Raw genomic sequence first — 20,864 nt, forward strand, 5'->3', positions numbered from 1 at the left:
TTTTTCTTTGAGTAGGATCTACAGTTGATTGCATATCTGTACCATTTTCACTTACCAATCTTCATGGAATAGACAATTTTAATACTACTAGGACAAGATCCACTTTTGTGTAGACACAGAGGTTCCATTCTCCTGGATCTACTCACTCTCTCAAAAGATCATATTCTAAAGCAACATTCCTTAATCCATTGGGAAAACATACTTTTTAGTAACTAACAAGTGCCTTTAAATCTCCATTTCTAATCGTTACAGTTCAGATACCAAACCAATTCAAGGCTGTGATCAAAGCGTCCCTAAGTTGATTGGGAAAGGTATTCTCTTTCCATGAACCACTAAAACTGACAGGAGAGGAGGAAGCATTAAATTGCATTAGTCTTGGTCTAAACAGGCCACAATGTCTTTTCACGATTGGGAGTCACTCCCTCCACATCCTGTTCAGTGAAAGCCACAAGCAACCACTGTTCAGGACAGCCTGAAAGTTCATCTGCTTTCTGTAAAAGTCAGATAAGCCAAAGCATGAGAGGACCAAGAAGGAGTTCTCAGGGTGAATGTGAGTGTTTATACAGAAACCTAGTTGTTCTGATTGTGGAAAAATGTGTGGAACACACTGAAGACCTTTTGCAAAGTGTACAGTGGCACTTGAATCGCTAGAATATCTAGAATACAAAATTGACAAATTTTAGTGTGAAATTTTAAATTTTTTTTTTTTTTTTTAATATGAAGATAGCATACTAGGCCAACTTCCTTGCATAGGAAATGTACTAGGAGTACAAAGATAATGTAAGATTTTTCAGCAATAGGGTCTAGGGGTTTTGTATCTTTGGAAAGTATCTTGAGAGTATTTTTACTGTCCCTCTACAATACCTTATTTTTTCTAACATCCACATAAAGTGTGTGCTGAGCTGAGTTCTCTGGCTGCCAGAATAAAACCTACCCATTGCTCCTAAAACTAAGAACCATCCTGTAATTCCTCCAGTTCGTGCCAGCAGCTGGTCTGTGGGGGGTACTAGCAATCACCACTGTCTTCTCTTCACCTCTGCCACACAAGTCACTCTAAATTAGAGCCAAAAGCACAACTGATGTTTCTTCCTTTAGCCATGTTCTGCACACACTTGGAAAGCACAGTCAAAGCTGCAGTTTGATGTGATGTTTAATACTAACAAAATGGGCAAGATGATGTACTCTCTGCTTCCAAACTCCAGTAAACAAGTCCACAAAGCATATAATCTAACCCTAAATATCTTAACTAGAAGCAATAGCTCCAATAAATGTACTGTTAATTGCCTTAAATAAATGCTTGCAACATGAAGTACATATTACTGTTAGCTTTTATTCCTGTCCTTTCAAAGATGACATTTTCTTAAAGTTGGAAATGCTAGCCTTTATATTATGTTGCACATTGCATTTTTAGTTAACTGGACACTCAGAAATCACATTCATAGATTCAATGTCACTAGGAAACTGACTGACAACTTTTATTGGCATGAGTGAGTTAAGATTTTGACGTTATTCTCCTTTAAAATAATTATAAGGGAAAAAGAGAATATTCCCCAACACTTGTGCTTTTCCCTCACCAGATACACCAGAGAAAATGTGTTCATTACAGGCTATATGTATCATGGGGTTTCTCATCTTCTGTGTTCATTGCTACAAGATTTTGATTGCTTAACGGTAAGCTTTAATGAATATGCATGTGGCTAGCACTCTGAGGCACTGCAGAACTAAAGGCAGGCGTCCACAGTTTCCAGCCATTAGCTATTAACATTAAAGTTACAAAATACCAAAATCCCATATATTCCAAATGATGTTCAGCTTTCTGTTTCATACAGTTTCACAAAGCATTAGGTATTAAAGCTGCTCTTAAAAAGGAAGGATGATCTACACATGACATCACATTCAGTCCTTTTTCCTCTTTCCAAGGATCTCAGAGTACCTGAAAAATATTAATCCTCACTACTCCTGCAATACAGCTACACAGGTATTACTTATGCCCAATTCACAGTATTCTACAGAAAATCCTGTACACCATTCTTACTGAGTTGATTCAAAAGTTACACATGGGATAAATCACATAAATCAGACACAGATTAAGTGATGGTTATGAACTCAAACACTGGATTGGTGATAGAATTATGGAAAGATCCCAGACGTACCAACTCACGAAAAGGAAGAAGTCAACCTTTGCCACAGTGATCTAATGAAAGTCTCTAATATCTTAATTATTCTGTATCTAACATCTTATTTTTTCTCTTTTATTCTGCAGTTTTCAGCCTGGAGCAGACCCCCAGAATTGCCTTAACTGACCACATCAAAAAGATGGCAATTGTTACTTCTATGCTTATGCAGCCTTTCTTCCCCCTTGTTTTACGCCAAGATCGCTGGCATTACAATGAGGAGGGTAACCCACATTAATTTCAGGCTAGAAAAGATTAAAGAAAGCAACAGGAAAATGCTCAGAGATTGAACAGATTTCTTAAAAGGTCAAATCCTGATAAGTCAATGTTTTAATCATTTATCAGACAATTCTAACTAATCCAGTTCTACTATTTTGCTATCCTGCCCATACTGACAAAATCCTAAGTGAAAGGGAAAACCAAATTCCCTTCTTCCACCCTACCCCAGGCAACAGATTCTAACATTCTTGATGTGGTTTAATCTTTTCCATGAAACAGCTCACGGAATTCCATCCGTAACTTCTGACATAGAAGTTATAGGTTATTCTATAACATGTAGAACTGGAACAGGCGCCTGCCAGAAAAGGCATCATTTTGATATGAACGTTTCTACCAAATGGAATCAACCACACAGTTCTCAAAACTGTTTCACTGCTTCTTGTAGTATTTGTTAAAAACATGCACATCTCCCTTGTATTCTACTTTATAACTGCAACTTCAGGCAAATCATCCCATTTGATCTGTGATGCGGTCAAATAGTATAATCTTAGTACAATGAAAATCCTCAAAACAAATACCAGTAGCAAACTCTTCCAAACAACAAGAACTATTTGTTCTCCTTGGAGGATCTCCTAATTCCACTTTCATCTGAAATTCTTCAAAGGCAACCTTAAATAAACACAAAGAAACCCTGAGCAACAACCTAATAAAAATAAAACATAAGAAACCCAGAGGTTCATATTCTCCTCACTCTCTTGCCACAATTCATGACAACAGTAGCATGCAAAGCAAATATGCCTTACCCAGTTCTGTTATGTAGGTTTTTCCTTCCGAAGGTAAAGGAATGTACTGATTAGAAAAGAAGTTGCTTCCATAACCCAGGACAAAACCTTCTAGTTTGGTGTTTTGACTTGGTCGAAGATACCTCATGCAAACCGTGTCATCTGTTGCATTGATCTGAACTTTCAGGCTCTGCCTTTTCACTGGGAAAGAGTAAAAAAAGAGAAGACCAGAATGTATTATCTTGTAATAATATATTGAGTAATGGAATATGACAATATAACAATATAGAGCTGTTTAATTTGCTAGTTGCAAGCAACTGAACAATTGCTTAAATGTGGAGTCTCTGGGATACTAAGTGTATTTAAAAAAGTAAACTAACAGTGACGTAAAATTGTGGTTTCCAACATGACTGTTCTTCCATTAGTTTAGTATTATCATTAGCTGTAACATCTTCTACAACTGCAGTAGTAGAAAAGTGCATGAAGTAACTGGAAAAAATGCAAGTGTTATAGTAGTATTAGCCATCTATAGGACCCATAAGTCAAAAACTTGCAAGTTTGGTTTTGGTTTTTTTTGCTTGTGAGTAAAAAATACGAAGTTTTAATGTTAAGTTAATCACACTGCAAAATTAGGGTAGAGGATAAATAGTAACTAGATCCAAATAAAAATGCTACAACTATTTTTTTTTTTTTAATGTTGGGCTGGGAATATAATTTTCCAGTTGGAATTACACCAGAACACCTAACTAACATATATACCCTACTCAAAATTACCAAGAAACTTTTTTTAAACATTCATTTTTATGCTTTCCAGGGGAGCAGCACATAAAACAAGACACATCTTGTATATCCATCTACAAAAATTTAACTTATAACAACACAGAATGACTTCATAACAGAATAATCATTTTTTTAGGCTACAAGAAGGTGTTCCATCTTCTCTTGGTGGGGTGAGGGAGGATTGGCTTTTCCTTCCTTGGTACTTAAAATTTTAATATTCCCTTGTCAATGTTAGGCTTATCATATTTTCAGAACTGTTGAATGCCAATGCTTAAAAAAAAATAGTGACTTTTCCCCAAACTTACAACACTAGCACTAGAATAGTAGATTTTGGGTTATTATTTTTTTCTCATTCTTGAAATATAAATTTTTATTCCCAATAGATTTTCCGGCATCTCTCCAATCATGAGGGCTGAAATTAATTTTTCAGGAAAAAACAGAAATTTGCACAAAATAATTTTACTTCGGGGGCTAAATCCTGAAGAAAACCAATGACAGATATATGGCCTCCTCAAGAAAACCAATGAGAGATATATGGCCTGTCATTAAATAACAGGGTAGAGCAATAGTGAACTTCCTTTTCTTTCTTTCTCTCCCTCACTCTAACTCCCTTCCTTTCTACCTCTCTCTCTCTCTCTCTCTCTCTCAGTAATTGCAGACTGATATTCAAAGTTTCTTTAGACAAGTACATATTGATTCTCTGGTATCACCCCAGCCTACCCTCCTTTTTTTTTTTTTTTTTTTTTTTTTTTTTTTTTTTTTTTTTTTTTTTTTTTTCCCAGAAATTCTAATGACTAGAATTGCCGAGAGGCCACAATCCCCAATTTGGGAAGATGATTTAGTGGTACTGTCGATCACCTGCAGTTGTCTGCACACTGAATGTAAAGACCTAAGCCAAACACTTTATGCCTCTTCCCTTTATAAAAAGAAGCGTACGAGTAAAACTGATGGAAAACATGTGCCTCCGATGAGACCCTTCCTTTATCTGAAGACTGATGGAGTAAAAGCACTCAGCCAGGACAGTCACAATTTTCCAAAGGGAACTCTGCCAGGTTCCAGAAGGCTGCAAGGCTTCTATAACACTCAACTCTGACATATTCAGCAGTACAATACCATCACAGGGGAAGGGGTGGCAGTTTCTTCCTTATTTGGGAGACATGCTAACTTCTTTTATTTTCAGTATATGAAACTGCTGTGGGTGTGCAACTTTGAATATTGACAAGGCTCCAAATAGCAGAAACCAGGAAGAAAACCCCATGGACTTCAAAGCCCTCTAATATGCTTCATAAAGATGCTTAGTAAAAAGTGTTCCATGCCAACAACATTTAGGATTATTACCTCTGATTGACAGTGAACTAGATTTGTTAAAATCATGTAGTCTGCAAAATTCTAAACTAACTTTAGAGACCTAAGCATAAATGAAAGTATGGTCTCCTGGTGTCCAGTGAATATTCATGTCTAAGAAGAAAGCAAGACTTACAGTACTTGATTCAAATATGATAATTTGATTTCTGTATTAAAATTCTTAATCAGACTCAAAACTGGATTTTAAAAAATTTTAGTGAAGATCTATTTTAATTTACAATCTACAATAATTTCACATTGGGGGTTTTTTTGTTTGTTTTTTTGGTCGGGTTTTTTTTTTTTGTACACACACTTGTTCCTATATATCTCTCAGTTATACTTTACATTAATTTGAAGACCTAATTCTAATTCAAGATTGAATTCAACTGGGTGCAATTCCATCTAGATAGATAGATACTGTGTTTTACTCATAAGTGTCAATTATAGTGACAAGGGGTCTTCATTTAATTTAAGCCTAAAAACTCTTAGTAAGGTTTCTAAAACCAGAAAGTCCAAATGGGATCCCAAGACAGCAACAGCTTTGAGGTAGGACCCTTCAGATGTTTTCTTTATAGCTAGCATATCAAAACCACGAAGAGAGCTTTTAAACTCAAAGCCAGTTCTAGCAGAACATAAACAGCAATAAAGTATTTTTAAAAATAGAGAATGAGGCAGAACAGAAGAAAAGGAGATTATCTTAAAATGTAAAAAAATAAATCATTGTCCTCCCTACCCTGTCTTGACAGGGCAGGTCCTTTTTCTCTAGTTCACTTTTAAGTACAGGATCCTTTCAGTGATGGCCTGGATGGCAACAAATACTGCAAGGTCCCCACAGTGTTTAGGAAAAACTCATATAATCATAGAACCATTTAGGTTGGAAAAGACCTTTAAGATCATTGAGTCCAACCATAAACCTAACACTGCCAAGTCCACCACTAAACCATGTCCCTAAGCACCACGTCTACAAATCTTTTAAATACCTCCAGGGATGGTGACTCAACCACTTCCCTGGGCAGCCCGTTCCAGTGCTTGTGATAACCCTTCCGGTGAATAAATTTTTCCTAGTATCCAGTCTAAACCTCCCTTGGCACAACCTGAGGCTGTTTCCTCTCATCCTATCACCTGTTACGTGGGAAAAGAGACTGACACCCACCTCACTACAACCTCCTTTTTGGTAGTTGTAGAGAGCGATAAGGTCTCCCCTGAGTCTCCTCTTCTCCAGACTAAACAACCCCAGTTCCCTCAGCCACTCCTCACAAGACTTGTGCTCTAGACCCTTCACCAGTTTCATTGCTCTTCTTTGGACATGCTCCAGCACCTCAATGTCTTTCTTGTAGTGAGGGGCCCAAAACTGAACAGTATTTGAAGTGCGGCCTCACCAGTGCCGAGTACAAAGGGATGATCACTTCCCTAGTCCTGCTGGCCACACTATTTCTGATACAAGCCAGGACGCTGTTGGCCTTCTTGGCCACCTGGGCACCCTGCTGGTTCATATTCAGCTGGCTGTCAACCAACACTTCCAGGCCCTTTTCCACCAGGCCACTTTGGGTTGTTGAGACACAAGTGCAGGACCCAGCACTTAGCCTTGTTGAACCTCATACAGTTGGCCTTGACCCATTGAGCCAGCCTGTCTGGATCCCTCTGTAGAGCCTTCCTACCCTCAAGCAGATCAACACTCCCACCCAAATTGGTATCATCTGCAAACTTACTGAGGGTGCACTCGATCCCCTCATCCAGATCATTAACAAAGATATTAAACAGAACTGTGCCCAATACTAAGCCCTGGGGAACACCACTTGTGACTGGCCACCAAGTGGATTTAACTCCATTCACCACCACTCTTTGGGCTCGGCCATCCAGCCAGTTTTTCACCCAGCAAAGAGTACACCCATCCAAGCCACGAGCAGCCAGTTTCTCCAGGAGAATCTGTGGGAAATGGTGTCAAAAGCTTTACTGAAGTCCAGGTAAACAAAATCCACAGCCTTTCCCTCATCCAGTAACCGGGTCATCTTGTCACAGAAGGAGATCAGGTTAGTCAAGCAGGACCTGCCTTTCATAAACCCATGCTGACTGGGCTGGATCACCTGGTTGTCCTGTACGTGCCGTTTGATGGCACTCAAGACGAGCTGCTCCGTAACATTCCTTGGCACTGATGTCAGACTGACAGGCCTGTAGTTCCCTGGATCCTACTTCCAACCCTTCTGGTAGATGGTCATCACATTTGCTAACTTCCAACCAACGGGGACCTCCCCAGTTAGCCAGGACTGCTGACAAATGATTGAAAGTGGCTTGGTGAGCACTTCTGCCAGCTTTCTCAGTACCCTTGGGTGGATCCCATCTGTCCCCACAGACCTGTGTATGTCTAAGTGGAGTAGCAGGTCGCTAACCATTTCCCCTTGGGTTATGAGGGCTTCATTCTGCTCCCCATCCCTATCTCCCAGCTCAGGGGGCTGGGTACCCTGAGAACAATTGGTCCTACTGTTAAAGACTGAGGCAAAGAAGGCATTAAGTACCTCAGCCTTTCCCTCAGTCTGTTACCATGTTTCCCCCCGCATCCAATAAAGGATGGAGATAACCTTTCTTTCTTTTCCTCTCCTTCGAATTCTAGCCGCAGGGTCTTCTTAACATAACCATCTTCTACCCCTTCCGTAAGCTCCTTGCTTACTATTTCCTTCTTTCCAGACAGAAGTTCCCCTAGTTGAGAGGGCCCAGTCAATCTCAGCAAGAGTGCTCTTCTCCCCTTCCTCTTGAAGGTGCAGCCTGACCCAAAACGCAGCACAGGGCAAGGCAAACAAACAGCCTCCTTCATTATTATTTAGCTGCATGTTTTTAAAGGAAAATAACTGTGCTAAAGCAACAACACAGATGCCACACTTCATATGACTAAGCCACATTCCCTTCCATGGGCTGTGTGCATTCCAGAATCACTGAAATTGAGGGATCAATTTTAACTGATAAAACAATAACTATCAGAGGCTGACCAGTTTCTGGAAGTGTATGGACAGAAGTGGAGCAACCAAGGCCAACACTAACAAGTTTTTCTATCAGATGTCAAAACCTGAATGACAAATTGAAAATTTCACATGAAATCTGTGGAAGTTGGTATGCTACAGAAAAATCAGTTTACACATGAGGTTTTTCTCCTTTCTTCCTCTTTCTCACTACTGATGCATTTCAGTGTACGGTTACTTTACAGACCCCCCAAAATTAGAAGAAAAAGCAATGTATCCCTTCATTAGTTTGTTATTATTTCTCTTATTACTACATCTTACTTATCTTGATTCTTATTTCAACATCTCCTAATTACTTTCTATCTGAAGATCACTCAGCTCATGTTGAATGAGTTGAGTGGCAGTAGTCATGCTCTCTCAAGTGAGGTGTGCTCAACAGAATCATTATCTGCTCTCATGTTGCCCAAGGTAGGAAAGACCACTACACTGAATCACATACTTTCTTCTACTGCTAATGCTACCTTAGCAACAAAGGTTCCCAGCTGAAGTTAGAACCTGAATTTGCTGGGAACCGTAGCTGTTGAGTGAGAGCACTTCGGTTCCAGAGATTGAAAGGCTACACAAGAGACAAAACCAAAGAACAATGAGGACAGAAGGAAGCCAACAAGCCCAGAAAGTGCTCTCTGTCATGGCACACCTATCAATGCATGGTAGATCACTCTTTGTATGGACTCCTTCTTTGTACGGAATGACATCTCTCCCCAAACTGGGTCAGTGTGCTACTTAGTCATCAATCCAGCTCTTCTGCCTGCCAACAGATCAGCACTCCAACATCTTTCCAGAAGCCCTTGCACTCTTCCAACACCACACTTTTGTGCTCACCTACACACAGTATACTTCTTAGTATCACGTTATAAAAATACAAACACGAAAGGCTGTGAAGCAACCCTCTCTTTTTATAGCTGAGTACATTATAAAGAAATAGTTCTTAAAGAATTAAAAAAAAAAAAAAAAAAAGCTAAAATGTTCCAGACTCAAGGAGGTCACATGAGTTCAAAGGAGACCTGGACCCTTACGAACAAATTCAAGCATTTCCTGAATCTAAAAGGAAAAGGCAGCTTTGTGCAGGAGACTGTAAGCCAGACTCTGCTACACTGGTCAGAATTAAACAAAAAAGCCTCCTATGAAAACGTAACAAAATGCAACTCACGTTAAGGCCTACAAGGAAGGCCCACATAGTCACTTGGAATCCTTAGAGGGGACAAGAGGTATACAGGGAGGGCACAGCAGCGCAGAGGGGCCTCTGCAGCCAGCTAGGGAGAGCTCAACACTACATGCTGCACAGTCGCTGCCAGTCAAGTTGAGAGAGGGCCAGCCTGGAGCAGTACAGACTTCATATCAATTAGCTTGGTAAATGGGGACTGCTCTCAGGAACACATTAGCAAAATAGGTTTCACTTGTGTTGATCTCACAGTATTTTAAACAACTAACAGGGAAAGCAGGCATTCCCATTCTGAGTAATAGTTCTATCCTGGCCAACACTCAGATAAACATGTATTAAACATGATCGAACTTAACTGCTATGATATTGTGATAAGAACGTATTTGACTTTGAGAAAATAACTTTGTCATTTTATGATTTTAGAATACCTTTTTTCCCCCATCTCCTTGATGAAAAAGTCGAATGATAAACTAGGCACCCTCTAATTCCAGTGTAAAGAGATTCTGAAAACACCTTACAAACAGGAAAGAAAACTTGCAGGCACAGAGCAAGGCAAGATTGATTTTTCCTAACTCACATTCACTTGTATCAGCTTTTGGCATGTGTTATTGAAACTCTGGTCTTAAGTATTTGCATTTGTAGAGTAATTCTTTTACATTGAGGCCATCTCCAAATGGAAGATTCTGGGACCCATAGCCACCTCTGAAAAACAATCTTTCCCTCCATGCCTGCCAACAGAAATTCCACACTGATCTGCAAGTATTCTCTTCAACAAAAGCCAACTGATGGCCAAAACCAGCAGGACAAACTGCACACAGTATATCTGAACTAAAAGCACTACGTTAAGTGCATCAGACCACTTGCAGTATTGGAATCACTGTAGGGAAAGGACTCTTTGCCTACAAGGGGAAAAACTTTTAAAGACAGCTTAATGAATCAGCTGCATCATAAGGGAAGCAGCCACCGATAACTCTTCAGAAAGAAGAAAATAGCTGCAAATGGTCTGAAGAATCCAGCTGGGAGCACCATAGTTTGGCTAGTTGGAAAAAATAAGTGGTCACGTATAGGCAACAGGAGCCAAGAGCAAATAAACATTGAAACTTTAGAAAAATTTAACTCTAAATTACCTAACTGAAATTCACATCTTTAAAATGTGAAAGCAGTTACGGAAAATAATACATAAAATATTCAGCTGGACACTTGTTATTCAAGCTTTGGATCCACCAGGGATTATGTGAAGTATCTTCTTTTTCTTATCACTTTAATTAATCATGGAGTAACAGAGGAAGAGAGAGGAGAATTCATAAGCACTGCTACCATCTCTTATTCATACCAGCTAGTTCTAACTAATGGTTCATATTTAGCTGCAAGACAGAGAGCTCCAATTTTCAATTTCTACTTTCACAGCAGAAGTTCAGTGAAAGCCCTTTGGTTTAGGTTTAATATCCCCCTAAGAAATCACCATTGCAAGGCAGTCTGAAAAGGCCAAACAGTAACTACTAAAAATAGATTTATATAATTCCTTTGCTATTTAGTAACTGGAGAGAAGGAGATAAAAAGAAATGGTTCACTGGGCTAGTTGCATTAAACCGGTATTTGCCCCCAGTGTTGGGGACAGTAGTATTTCCAACGTATAAAAGCAAATAAAACCACCTGAGAGTTTACTTCCCAAATGAATAAACAAAAGAATTTTGTTTCAGTAAGACAGAATTAAAGTCTTTGAAATTCTGTGTCCTATGCCCATTATATTGTTACCATATTGTTGGTAACAATAGATGTGGAGCTAGTTAAAATTGCCAGCTGTTTTGATTTTCCTTTGTTTCAAGGAACATGAGAGAACTTGGGTGATGAGGTGACTGGAATGTGAATTAACTGGCTCTTTTCTGTTTCTACCCAAACCCCAAAATATATCTTGGCCCTGTCAAATAAAGTATCTTCAGCCGAAGAGCACTCTCTCTCTCTCTCCAATTTAAGAAGATAAGTCAGCAGCTGGCTGATAATTTACTAACTAGTAATTAACACATTCAGAAGTAACCCTGAGGTGCTGATTTAGCAACAAACTTCAAGAAGGAAGCACAAATGAAATAAAGTAACCATTTTTTGTTTTGAAATAAATTCATCTTGGCATCTTACATTTTGAGCTGTTTCCCTGCTTCACTAAAGGCTCAGCAAAAGCAATACTGACACAAGATGTTACTTTCACTTATTCTATGATTCTGCTGCTGGGGTTTAAGCGTGTACGGTTTCTCATGATCAAATACAGTCTATTTTTTGTTTTTATCCATAGAGTGAAAAGCCTTGAACTCTGCCCTACAAAACTAGAGGGTGAATACAGCTGTACAGTATTACAGCAAATTTGGCTTCATCATGAGAATTCCTTTTGCCTTACATTGAGACTGTTTGTTTTTCACCATTTCAAAGATTTTAGAGGGTATGAAGGCAAGACCTAGCACTGCCTCCCAGAGCGCTAGACAAATGAAGCATGCCTTAAGAAAATATATTAGCACCATCTATTTGTGAGCACCACCTCACCTATAACATTTAAATTGTTCACAGCAGTGCTCTCATTTTCCAAATCTGGTGCCATAGTACCACCAGCCAAGATTTCAATGATAATCTAACACTGTGCAACTTTTATTTTTGCTATTTTATATTTTTATATTTACTTTGGCTCTCAAACATGGAGAAAAATTGATTTTTTGGCTGAAACCCAAATATAGCTTAAAATGGCAAACATTTAAAAATAGTTCTGTTTCTATGCAGTAGAATAAACAAGACACACTTCTAAGACAGCCACAACCATAGAATCATGGAATAATTTAGGGTGGAAGGGACTTCTGTAAGTCATCTAATCCAGCCCCCTGCTCGAAGCAGACCTAATCAGATCAGGTTGCTCAGGGCCACATCCAGCTGAGTCTGAACACCTCTAAGGACACAGATTCCATAACATCTCTGGGTAACCTGTTCCAGTATTTATCATCGTTATTGTTTTTAAAAAAAAAAAAAAAAAAAAAAAAAAAAAAGGTCCTAATATCTAACTGGAATGTCCCATGGTACAACTTGTGCCCAGTGCCTCTTGTCACATCGCTGTGCACTTCTGCAGAAAATCTATCGTCTTTGTATCCTCCAGTCAGGTAGCTGTGGACAATGTTAGATCATCTTTCTCATCACAGATTACATAAAACACCAACGCTCCTAGCTACAAAATCCACATTAATAAATACTCTAAATGATGAAAATAGGTGCCATAGAGACCATACCCTTAAAGGGCAACAAAGAATACCTTATTGAAAGAGGGTAAGCTAAAAGCACTGCACATAATTTTGTCATTTGCAATGCAAGTTCCCCAATTAAATATTTTTTTCAAAATATTAGTATGCCCACACTCTGTACACAAGTCTAATGTGACTTCAGAAAAATAGGCTGTCAACATGCAGCAATTAACTTTGCAAAACACATACATGCACGTCTATATACAAAAGTAACCTAACTGATAAGCTTGCAACTTACGCTCACAGGATCTCTTTGCTCAGGCAGCTTCCAAAAAAGATGAACAAAAGCCATGTTATTCTTACCTACAGACCAACATTTGTTACACTGAGATCCACTGGCACATTTTTAGCGATGAGCAATCAGAAAAGTTTCAGCAGTACAATTCCTGTTCCAGTCCTAACACTCTTCTTAACCTGAGTTTCTCTGCCCCCAGGCTATCGATTCTGTTCATTTCAAGGCCATTCTCTTGGTTTGAGGAAGGAACTGAGGAGCAGAAGCAATCATTTCATTTTGAAATGCTACTTTTTTCGCTTACAATGACACTGTTTAATACAGAAACGGTAGATTTTTCTTATTTTGACTATGGCGCTTGATAGATAGGATGAATAAAGCTTGGTATTTTAAGCCTTATTATCAAGGCTTACTACTTTATTGATAACCAGAAACTAGTAACTGATTCCACCTTATTAAGTTTTGAAATTAGCACCTCTTTTTGACTCCCACTGTAACTGAGAAAGTAGATGGGATAGCATGGTAAGCACAACCTGTCCGATGACTTGCAGTAATTTAAAAGGAAAGAAAAGACATCACCAAAGAAAGATCCAGACAACCTAAATGCCATCTAACTTCTGATGTCTAGTAAGAAAGCTGGATGCCTCTGAGGAGGATCTATGTGTTAAAGAGGAAGCCACCTTATGTCAGCCAATAGGAAATACAGAATTTCAATTAAGTCCCTCTGGGAAATAAACTAGAACAAGCTGTAGCAGGCTAACTTCAAGGCCAAAAAAAAAAAAAAAAAAAAAAAAAAAAATCTTATTTTCATTTAACCCTCTATACTGTATTTTCTAGCTTCTTTTGATGCTGAAAGAAATCTTTTCAGGCAGTACAATCACAACACAAACACTTGGTCCATTTACCTGTTTTCAGAAATTGCATTTAACGACCTGGAGTTGTCAGGTGGACATCCTGCCATCGGTTGTCTTGTGCTACAAGAATAATCTGTTGGAATTCCAAGCTCACTAGTTGCCCAACTCAGAATAAAGAGATTTTTAAATAAATTCCTTCTTGTCTATGCCTTTAGAACACTTTTATTTGAAAGATGGCAACTTTTTTAGGCATATCAACATTCTGAACAGACTGCGCACAGCCAATAAAATAGCATAAATTATAATTCCCCTCCGTACTTCTTTGATATCATGAGCGATTTTGGAAGTTTCATTTATAATAGAAATTCACTACAAAGGAGTATAAATATCTGAAATATCCAGTAGGAAACCCCCTCAATACTGGTGTTCATCTGAAGGCAGTAACTCACTAAGACCTCCATAGGAAGAGACGTACTGTGAGGGCCCAGGCTCAGCCTCACCCCTTCCAGCGCCCTTTCTCACAGCAGTCTTTCAGCATTACTGAGAATTCTTCCTTCAGCTGAAATGCATATTTAGTTTTACTAATGCTTATCTGAAATATGCTGTCTGTTTGTAATGGATATAAACTAAATAGATACTTCTCAAAGAAACTTATAGCATTTATATTACAAAACTATATAGTTTTTAATACTTCCTTTGCCAATTCCTCTCTAGTGACCACTACAGTTCAGAACTGAGTTAATAAGCTGTAGCTCACTATTACTTTAGCACCAGTAAGGACAATGCAGAGGTAAAGATGTATTTATTAGCAGTTCCAGCTTCTACGTATCTACATACAGCAATGTACAAAAAGGAGTTTATTATTCCTATGCTGCCATCTCTCTCACCTGTTTTCAGGTCATTCAAGCACTTCTTTGAAGATCCACTTCCATCCTTTTCACTATCTCCCTCAGAAGGCTCCTTCCACATGTTGCTTTAAAATTATTTTTTTATTGGACTAAATACAGTAACTATCCTTATTTTCAGCAACAAAGCTGAAAAGAGCCTGGATTTAAACTGAAGATCCCACATCAGTGGTCCAACCCACATTTCCAGCTTTCATTCTGCAGCTCTTGTCCCATTATTTGTTAAAACAGCAAGCAAAATTGAAAACAAGATAGAAAACTGTTGTTTGAGAATAACCAATTCTGCAGCTCTGATGGACAAGGGAACAGGAGTTAAACTTCTGAAAACGTCTTTGGACAGAGTTCAAACAACCTGTCCCTGGCTCCTGTCATAAGATATCGTTTAATTTTTCTTTTAAATCTTAGAAAATTCCACTCCTTGCTTTGCCCAGTCAGTAAACCTAGTTGTGTTTAAATCTCAAATACGTGTGCTAAAAATTTAATTTAAATAAAACTCAACACCAAACAAGTCAACATTTTTGAAGGACAGAGACAGAACAAAGCCTATCCCATTATTTTCAATGCTTAATGCCCCCTGAAAGTCCTTCAAGTTGAACCATTTTTGATAGATACTACTTTTCAAATCAATAGCACACAAACCACAAAACTTAAAAGGACATTATTTGTCCATGAAAAAACTCTCTGTTAATAAAACAACCTCAAACCCTTATTTCAATTTAGATTATGGATCACTTATTTGCACTAGGATAAAGCTTGATTTGGATCTGATGTAACTGCGGTCTCCAGGGCATTGTTTCCCTGGCTTTACTCTCAGAGCTAGTTGTTTGTCGTTTTTTTTTTCCAGACTGGCCTGGCATGTCTTTTTCTGGGCTGATGCAACTCCACCTGGACAGAGCTGATGAGACAGTGACTGCATCTTGCCCAGAAGAGCTGGTCTTTCCAATCCTGGCTCCTTCTCCTGTCCAAGGAAACAGGTCCAAGGCAACTCCACCCAGGCTGGACTATGCAGAAAATTGTATCTTGGCCTAAGAACCTGACAGTTTCTGCATAAAGATATTAAATAAAGGTGTGTAGAAGACTGTGGGGAGCAAAAGTCTCCCAAGTTTTCTAGGTCTAACTCCCCTTTACGCCTTCAAAGAGCACCAGCTAATGCAAACACCAAAAGAGAAATGTGGTTTTCAGACATGGCCGCATATAAGGTAGTTATACTTTAGAGCTGATCAGCTGAATAAAAACATGGACTTCAACAACAGCTCCTCAGTAGGGAAAGGTCAACAAGATACTAAGAACTTAAGCAGGTGAGGAATTCAGATGCTGCTGGTCTGGCTCTGCCCACAAATTATAAATAGGTTGAAGTGATCAGTATTAAAGACTGCAGACCTCAATGCAACAAGTTTCTTAAGAAACATGTTCATTGGCAGGCAGTGCTTAGCATTACCACTGCCATCACCTATTCAATGGCAGGCAGTGTTTAGCAGCAACCACTCCCTTAATCCACTTCTTGTCTACAAATATCAATGGATTGTTGAAGAATCAAAAATCAAAGGCATAATGAAGAACAGCATCTAGAACTACAACCGCATTTACTTCTGAGAGAAGAGTGAAGATACTATACTTTACAATCCACGATGTTATCATTCATTACCAAGTACACAGATAATCTGCTACATGGATTGATGTGTACCCAGATTGCAGTAACAATCTCACATTGTAGCAGTCATTTTAAAAACTGTTTCTTACCTGTGACCACTATGTATTACATCAGAATACATAATTTTGTTTTTTTCAGTGCATACCTTTTGGATTGATTTGCTGTGTGACTATCCATCTGGGGATCTTTTGAAATACTTTGGGAGAACAGGAGTCAGATTTAAAAGAAGAATATGAAATAACTGATGGTAAGAAAGTGTAATTTCTACTGTATTAGAATAAGGCAGTTTTGAATTAATGTTAAAAAAACCCCAAGCAGTATTAAATTGGTATTTGCATGGTTTTTTATATCTGTAGAATAAAATAGGTAGTCTGATACTAAAATCTTCCTCCTGTGGTAACTATTATCTTACTTGCCATAGTCCAAGCAGTTGGAAGAGCAAGTCTTTAGCTCAGTATTCTCTAACATTGGCTTAGATGTTTTCATAGCTCATTTTGTTTTACCTCCTTCTCTGATTCAGCACATGGTTATTTTTTAAGGACAAAACTGCTTAAAGATAGTAGTATTTAGACAGCTAGCAAGGTTTGCAAATATACTAACAGAGTAAATTTGAAACCACCAGGTACTTCCAACTCTTAAGTTGCAAACTAATCTGTGAGTCTCAGAATCACCAACATATTTAGGTACGTTTCAAGATTGTTGCTTTCTCTATTGTAAGTCTGAAGAGTTGGCACCCAGTCCTTTTTTGCACTAGTCCTCACTTCTACAAAGATCTCTTATCACTAATAAGCCAGTGCACAGAGCACTATAAAGTAGACCAATTGGTAAAATCCAGGGAAAAAAGCGAAGTCAATGACTAGAGGTACAGAGTATGTTACCCAGGAAAAAAGCCTGATTAAATAGGAGTCATCCGGCTTAGAAAAAAAGTACATAGACAGACATGAAGACAGTATCCAAATATATAAAACAAACAAACAAAGCCCTGAGGGAAAGCAGTATAAGTTCAGCTCCATATTTGTGAAGAGCAGAAGTGACATAAACTGTATCAAGGAAGACAGCTGGAAAACTGATAAAGGCAGTGAAGCTCTCGAACAAACTGCCTCAGGAATAAGCACAAGGGGGTCAAAATGATTTCAGGAAGTCCATTTCAGCCCTGTGTTTCTCTGTAGAAACGAGCATTTTTCAACTTCAAGGCTACCACTTTTTCTCCTGCACCTCTAAGTATACACCATAAAGTCTCAAGAAGGGCTGCCCTCCTCAATGCTATGCTTCAATTGCAATATCCTACTTCCTATCTCTAACATGTAAATACTGAAAATCCAGTAAAGCGTGATCTCTTCAGTATATAGATAAGCATAAGAGAACTGCCAGAGAGGCAAGATTAGTTTGTCATGTGAGAACAGCAAAATATCTCAGTAAAACTGCTTGAGTAAGGGCAAGAAACAGCATCCAGGAAACTGCAAGCTGTTCAGCCTAACCTTGGTCACCAGGAACAGACGGTCACACCTATGCACATGACGAAGGCGATTTGGAACAGCCAGCACAAATTTACCAAGGACTGACTGCGCCTGACCAACCCTGCTGCCTTCTGTAATTCACTGTATTATGGGCTTTGCATACAAGGGGAAAGTGGTGAATGTCATTTACTTCGACTTTGACACAATCTCCACAGGTATCCGGCCAGCCAAACTGGAGAAATGCAGACTGGATGGGAAGATTACAAAGCAGATGGAAAACTGGGCTCAAAGAATAGCAGTCAGTGGTTAAAAGTCCAAAGTGCCCATTGATAGTCTTTCTGGCTCTCAAGCAATATCCACAGTAATTCCTAAACTCACTTCAGTGAGGGAGAATGTTTTGCAATTTGTGTACACTTCGGAAAGAACTTCGGTTAGGCAAACAAAAGAAAAGTTGTATATAATGATCTGCTTTCAAATTGAAGGGAGACAAACTAGACTGAGACATCCATTCAGAAACAGGTACCCATCAAGCTACCTACCTAAATCATCTTTACAGAATGGCAGTGCAATTAGTGAGACAGACACTGCTGCACTCCTGGTGCATTGGTGAGTTTGAATGGTTTGTTCTTCTGTCAAGATGTAATATTTAAGTAAACACACCCATGCTCATCTCATGAGAACAGTCCAGTCCGTGCTTTAGTTCACAGATTCTCAAAAGATCAAATAAAAGGTATCTAAAATAAGATACAGAAACAAGTATTTCATCAGAAGGTAATGTAATAATCTATTTCTACCAGAAACATCTCAAAACAGACAAGTACAATCTGTCCATCACATTGAGATTGCATATGTAGGGACCATGCCCATGACAGCATAAGACATTTAACAATTCGTAAATGTATGCAAGCTTCTAAGAATGTACTTCATACCTTACTACTGTCTAATGAGATTTAATTTCTATTTATAAATCCCCCATTATGCTGTGCAGAGTTGAAACAGGTCTTTTTAAAATAATAGGCATCAAGAGATGAAAATTGAATGGGATCATCCCTTCTCTGAAGTCACGATGGCTTTCCACTTCCAACATTGCAACCATCATATGACCACACAAAGTATCTGAGTTCTCTGCTCAAAATCTTCTAACATCCAAGACATACAGGACTTCAAACAGTGCAAGGATTAATAGCTTTGGATGTGCACTTGGCAATGGTGCTTGCAATATTCTGTGCTTTAACTTTGGAATGAGTTCCCCACTTTTCAGAGGCAGACAGCTGATAAAGCAATTAAATATCTGAAGCATACATAAGAATTCTTAGGTGTTGCTGTATATCACATTCTAAACTTAGAAAGAATAAGCAAACTTTACCAGTTAACAAAACCAGTAATAAATATGAAATGTTACGCTTTAAGAACTGCAATTTGGCCTTGTCAATGCATTCAAGTCTATCAGCAAAGCTCTTAACTGGTCATTCCCTTTCAGTTTAGAAAGCTATAAACACCAAAAAACAAACCCCCCAAAAAACCCCAAACCTCAGCGTTTCCAACAGAGCAGTCAAAATAAAGTGGTTTCACTTATGTTCTTGGTCTCCAAATTGAACATTCTCACACATGTCTATGACACTAGCTGGATACAGCCGAGTCCTGTAAGGGTTGATTCCAAGTGCATATGGCTTTTTCAGCTGGAAAATGTATCTCATCTTGCACCATTAGATGAGATGGATCTCAAGACTGATGACCTGGCTTCTTACTAAAAAAAAAGTAACAGATTAAGAAAAATCACAGGTGACCCTTTTTATCTTCTTCTATATTGTTCCACATTCTGAGTTTCTAGAGATCAAAGGAAAGCTGCTACAGTTCAAGCAAATGTCTGAAGAAAGAAGCAACAGATTTCCAGTAAGTCTTTAATTAAACAGTGTGAAAATAGAAGCCACTAGTAAGATAAATTCTTCATGATTTTAGGAAGTAATATTGAATTCCAAAATTTGGCAGGAATTCTTTTTTTCAGCATCATGAATACCTTGTGAAGCAGAGGCATTGATAACTCAAGAAAACTGAAATATGAAGTAAACTGTTCTAAATCAATGGATTAGAGGAAAAAAGTGGTAAAGAAATTAATTTATAGTAAGTATACAACATGTAAAAAAAAAGCTATGTGTATGATCAAGGGAGTACTAAGATAAGTCACAGGTACTTGTTTTTGCTACTAACAGTGCGTTTCATCTGTTCTCCCATCTATTTCCCTTCCTACCCAGGATATGGCAGACAATACAGAGTTTATGTTCTCTGACTGCATTTCCAAATTCTATATCCATTACATCACCTGCTCCATTTTCACCATATTGCCTTTTATCTACAGAGATGAAAGCAAGCAGCAGGGAATAATCTCTATTTCTAACTCATCTTTCTATGTCCATATTTGCTTTTTTTTTTAATGCTCCATCCAGTGTTTTATTGAAAGAAAAAGAAAAATGCCAATAAAGAAAACACTACCAGCTACACAAAAGGAAGGCTTATGCTAATTTTGGGGCAGGATAGGGGCCTGTACACCTATGCACAGACCCATCAGCCTGGCAGTCTGTGTATGACTGACTTTGCATTTTCACTTGTACTTCACTCAGGCATGGGTCCAATTGTTCGTGGAGAATTTACGGTATGTAGAAAGTTATGTCTCTCTCATCACTGATCTTGTAACTCAGTGTGCAGTAGATTACATTAATTCCTAAGGAATGTTCTCTGACTTAAGAATATATTAAGCACATAAACATTGCTTCATGACTTCACAGAGTTTTAAAATGAGATGGTCTTTCCTGTGCCAGTTTTGTTTGACAACTGACAAATGTTTTAACACTACAAAAGCAAATTAATAGGAAAAAAAAAAAAAATCTGGAAAAGCCAGGTCATGGAAAAAAATATTCACAACACCTGAGATTTCTACACTGAAATAGGGCATAAACAAGAGTATCCATTTCCTTTGGGTGGTGGAGCATCTGTAATTTTTCTTCAGCCTTAATACTATGAACA

General features: G+C 38.4%; 1 protein-coding gene across 10 annotated transcripts in view; it reads right to left on the minus strand.

Moving 5' to 3' along the window:
- The window catches only part of LOC115343670 (ABI family member 3 binding protein), a 170,152-nt gene that overhangs the window by 140,380 nt on the left and 8,908 nt on the right, over positions 1 to 20,864 (minus strand). For all 10 annotated transcript variants that reach the window (XM_030019930.1, XM_030019928.1, XM_030019922.1 and 7 more), the window contains exon 2: positions 3,197 to 3,376. In XM_030019930.1, the coding sequence (XP_029875790.1) occupies positions 3,197 to 3,376 (180 nt within the window). The remainder of the gene's footprint in view (positions 1 to 3,196; positions 3,377 to 20,864) is intronic.

This window comes from Aquila chrysaetos, chromosome 7 (genome assembly GCF_900496995.4).
Source record: "Aquila chrysaetos chrysaetos chromosome 7, bAquChr1.4, whole genome shotgun sequence".
Classification (NCBI taxonomy): Eukaryota; Metazoa; Chordata; class Aves; order Accipitriformes; family Accipitridae; genus Aquila; species Aquila chrysaetos.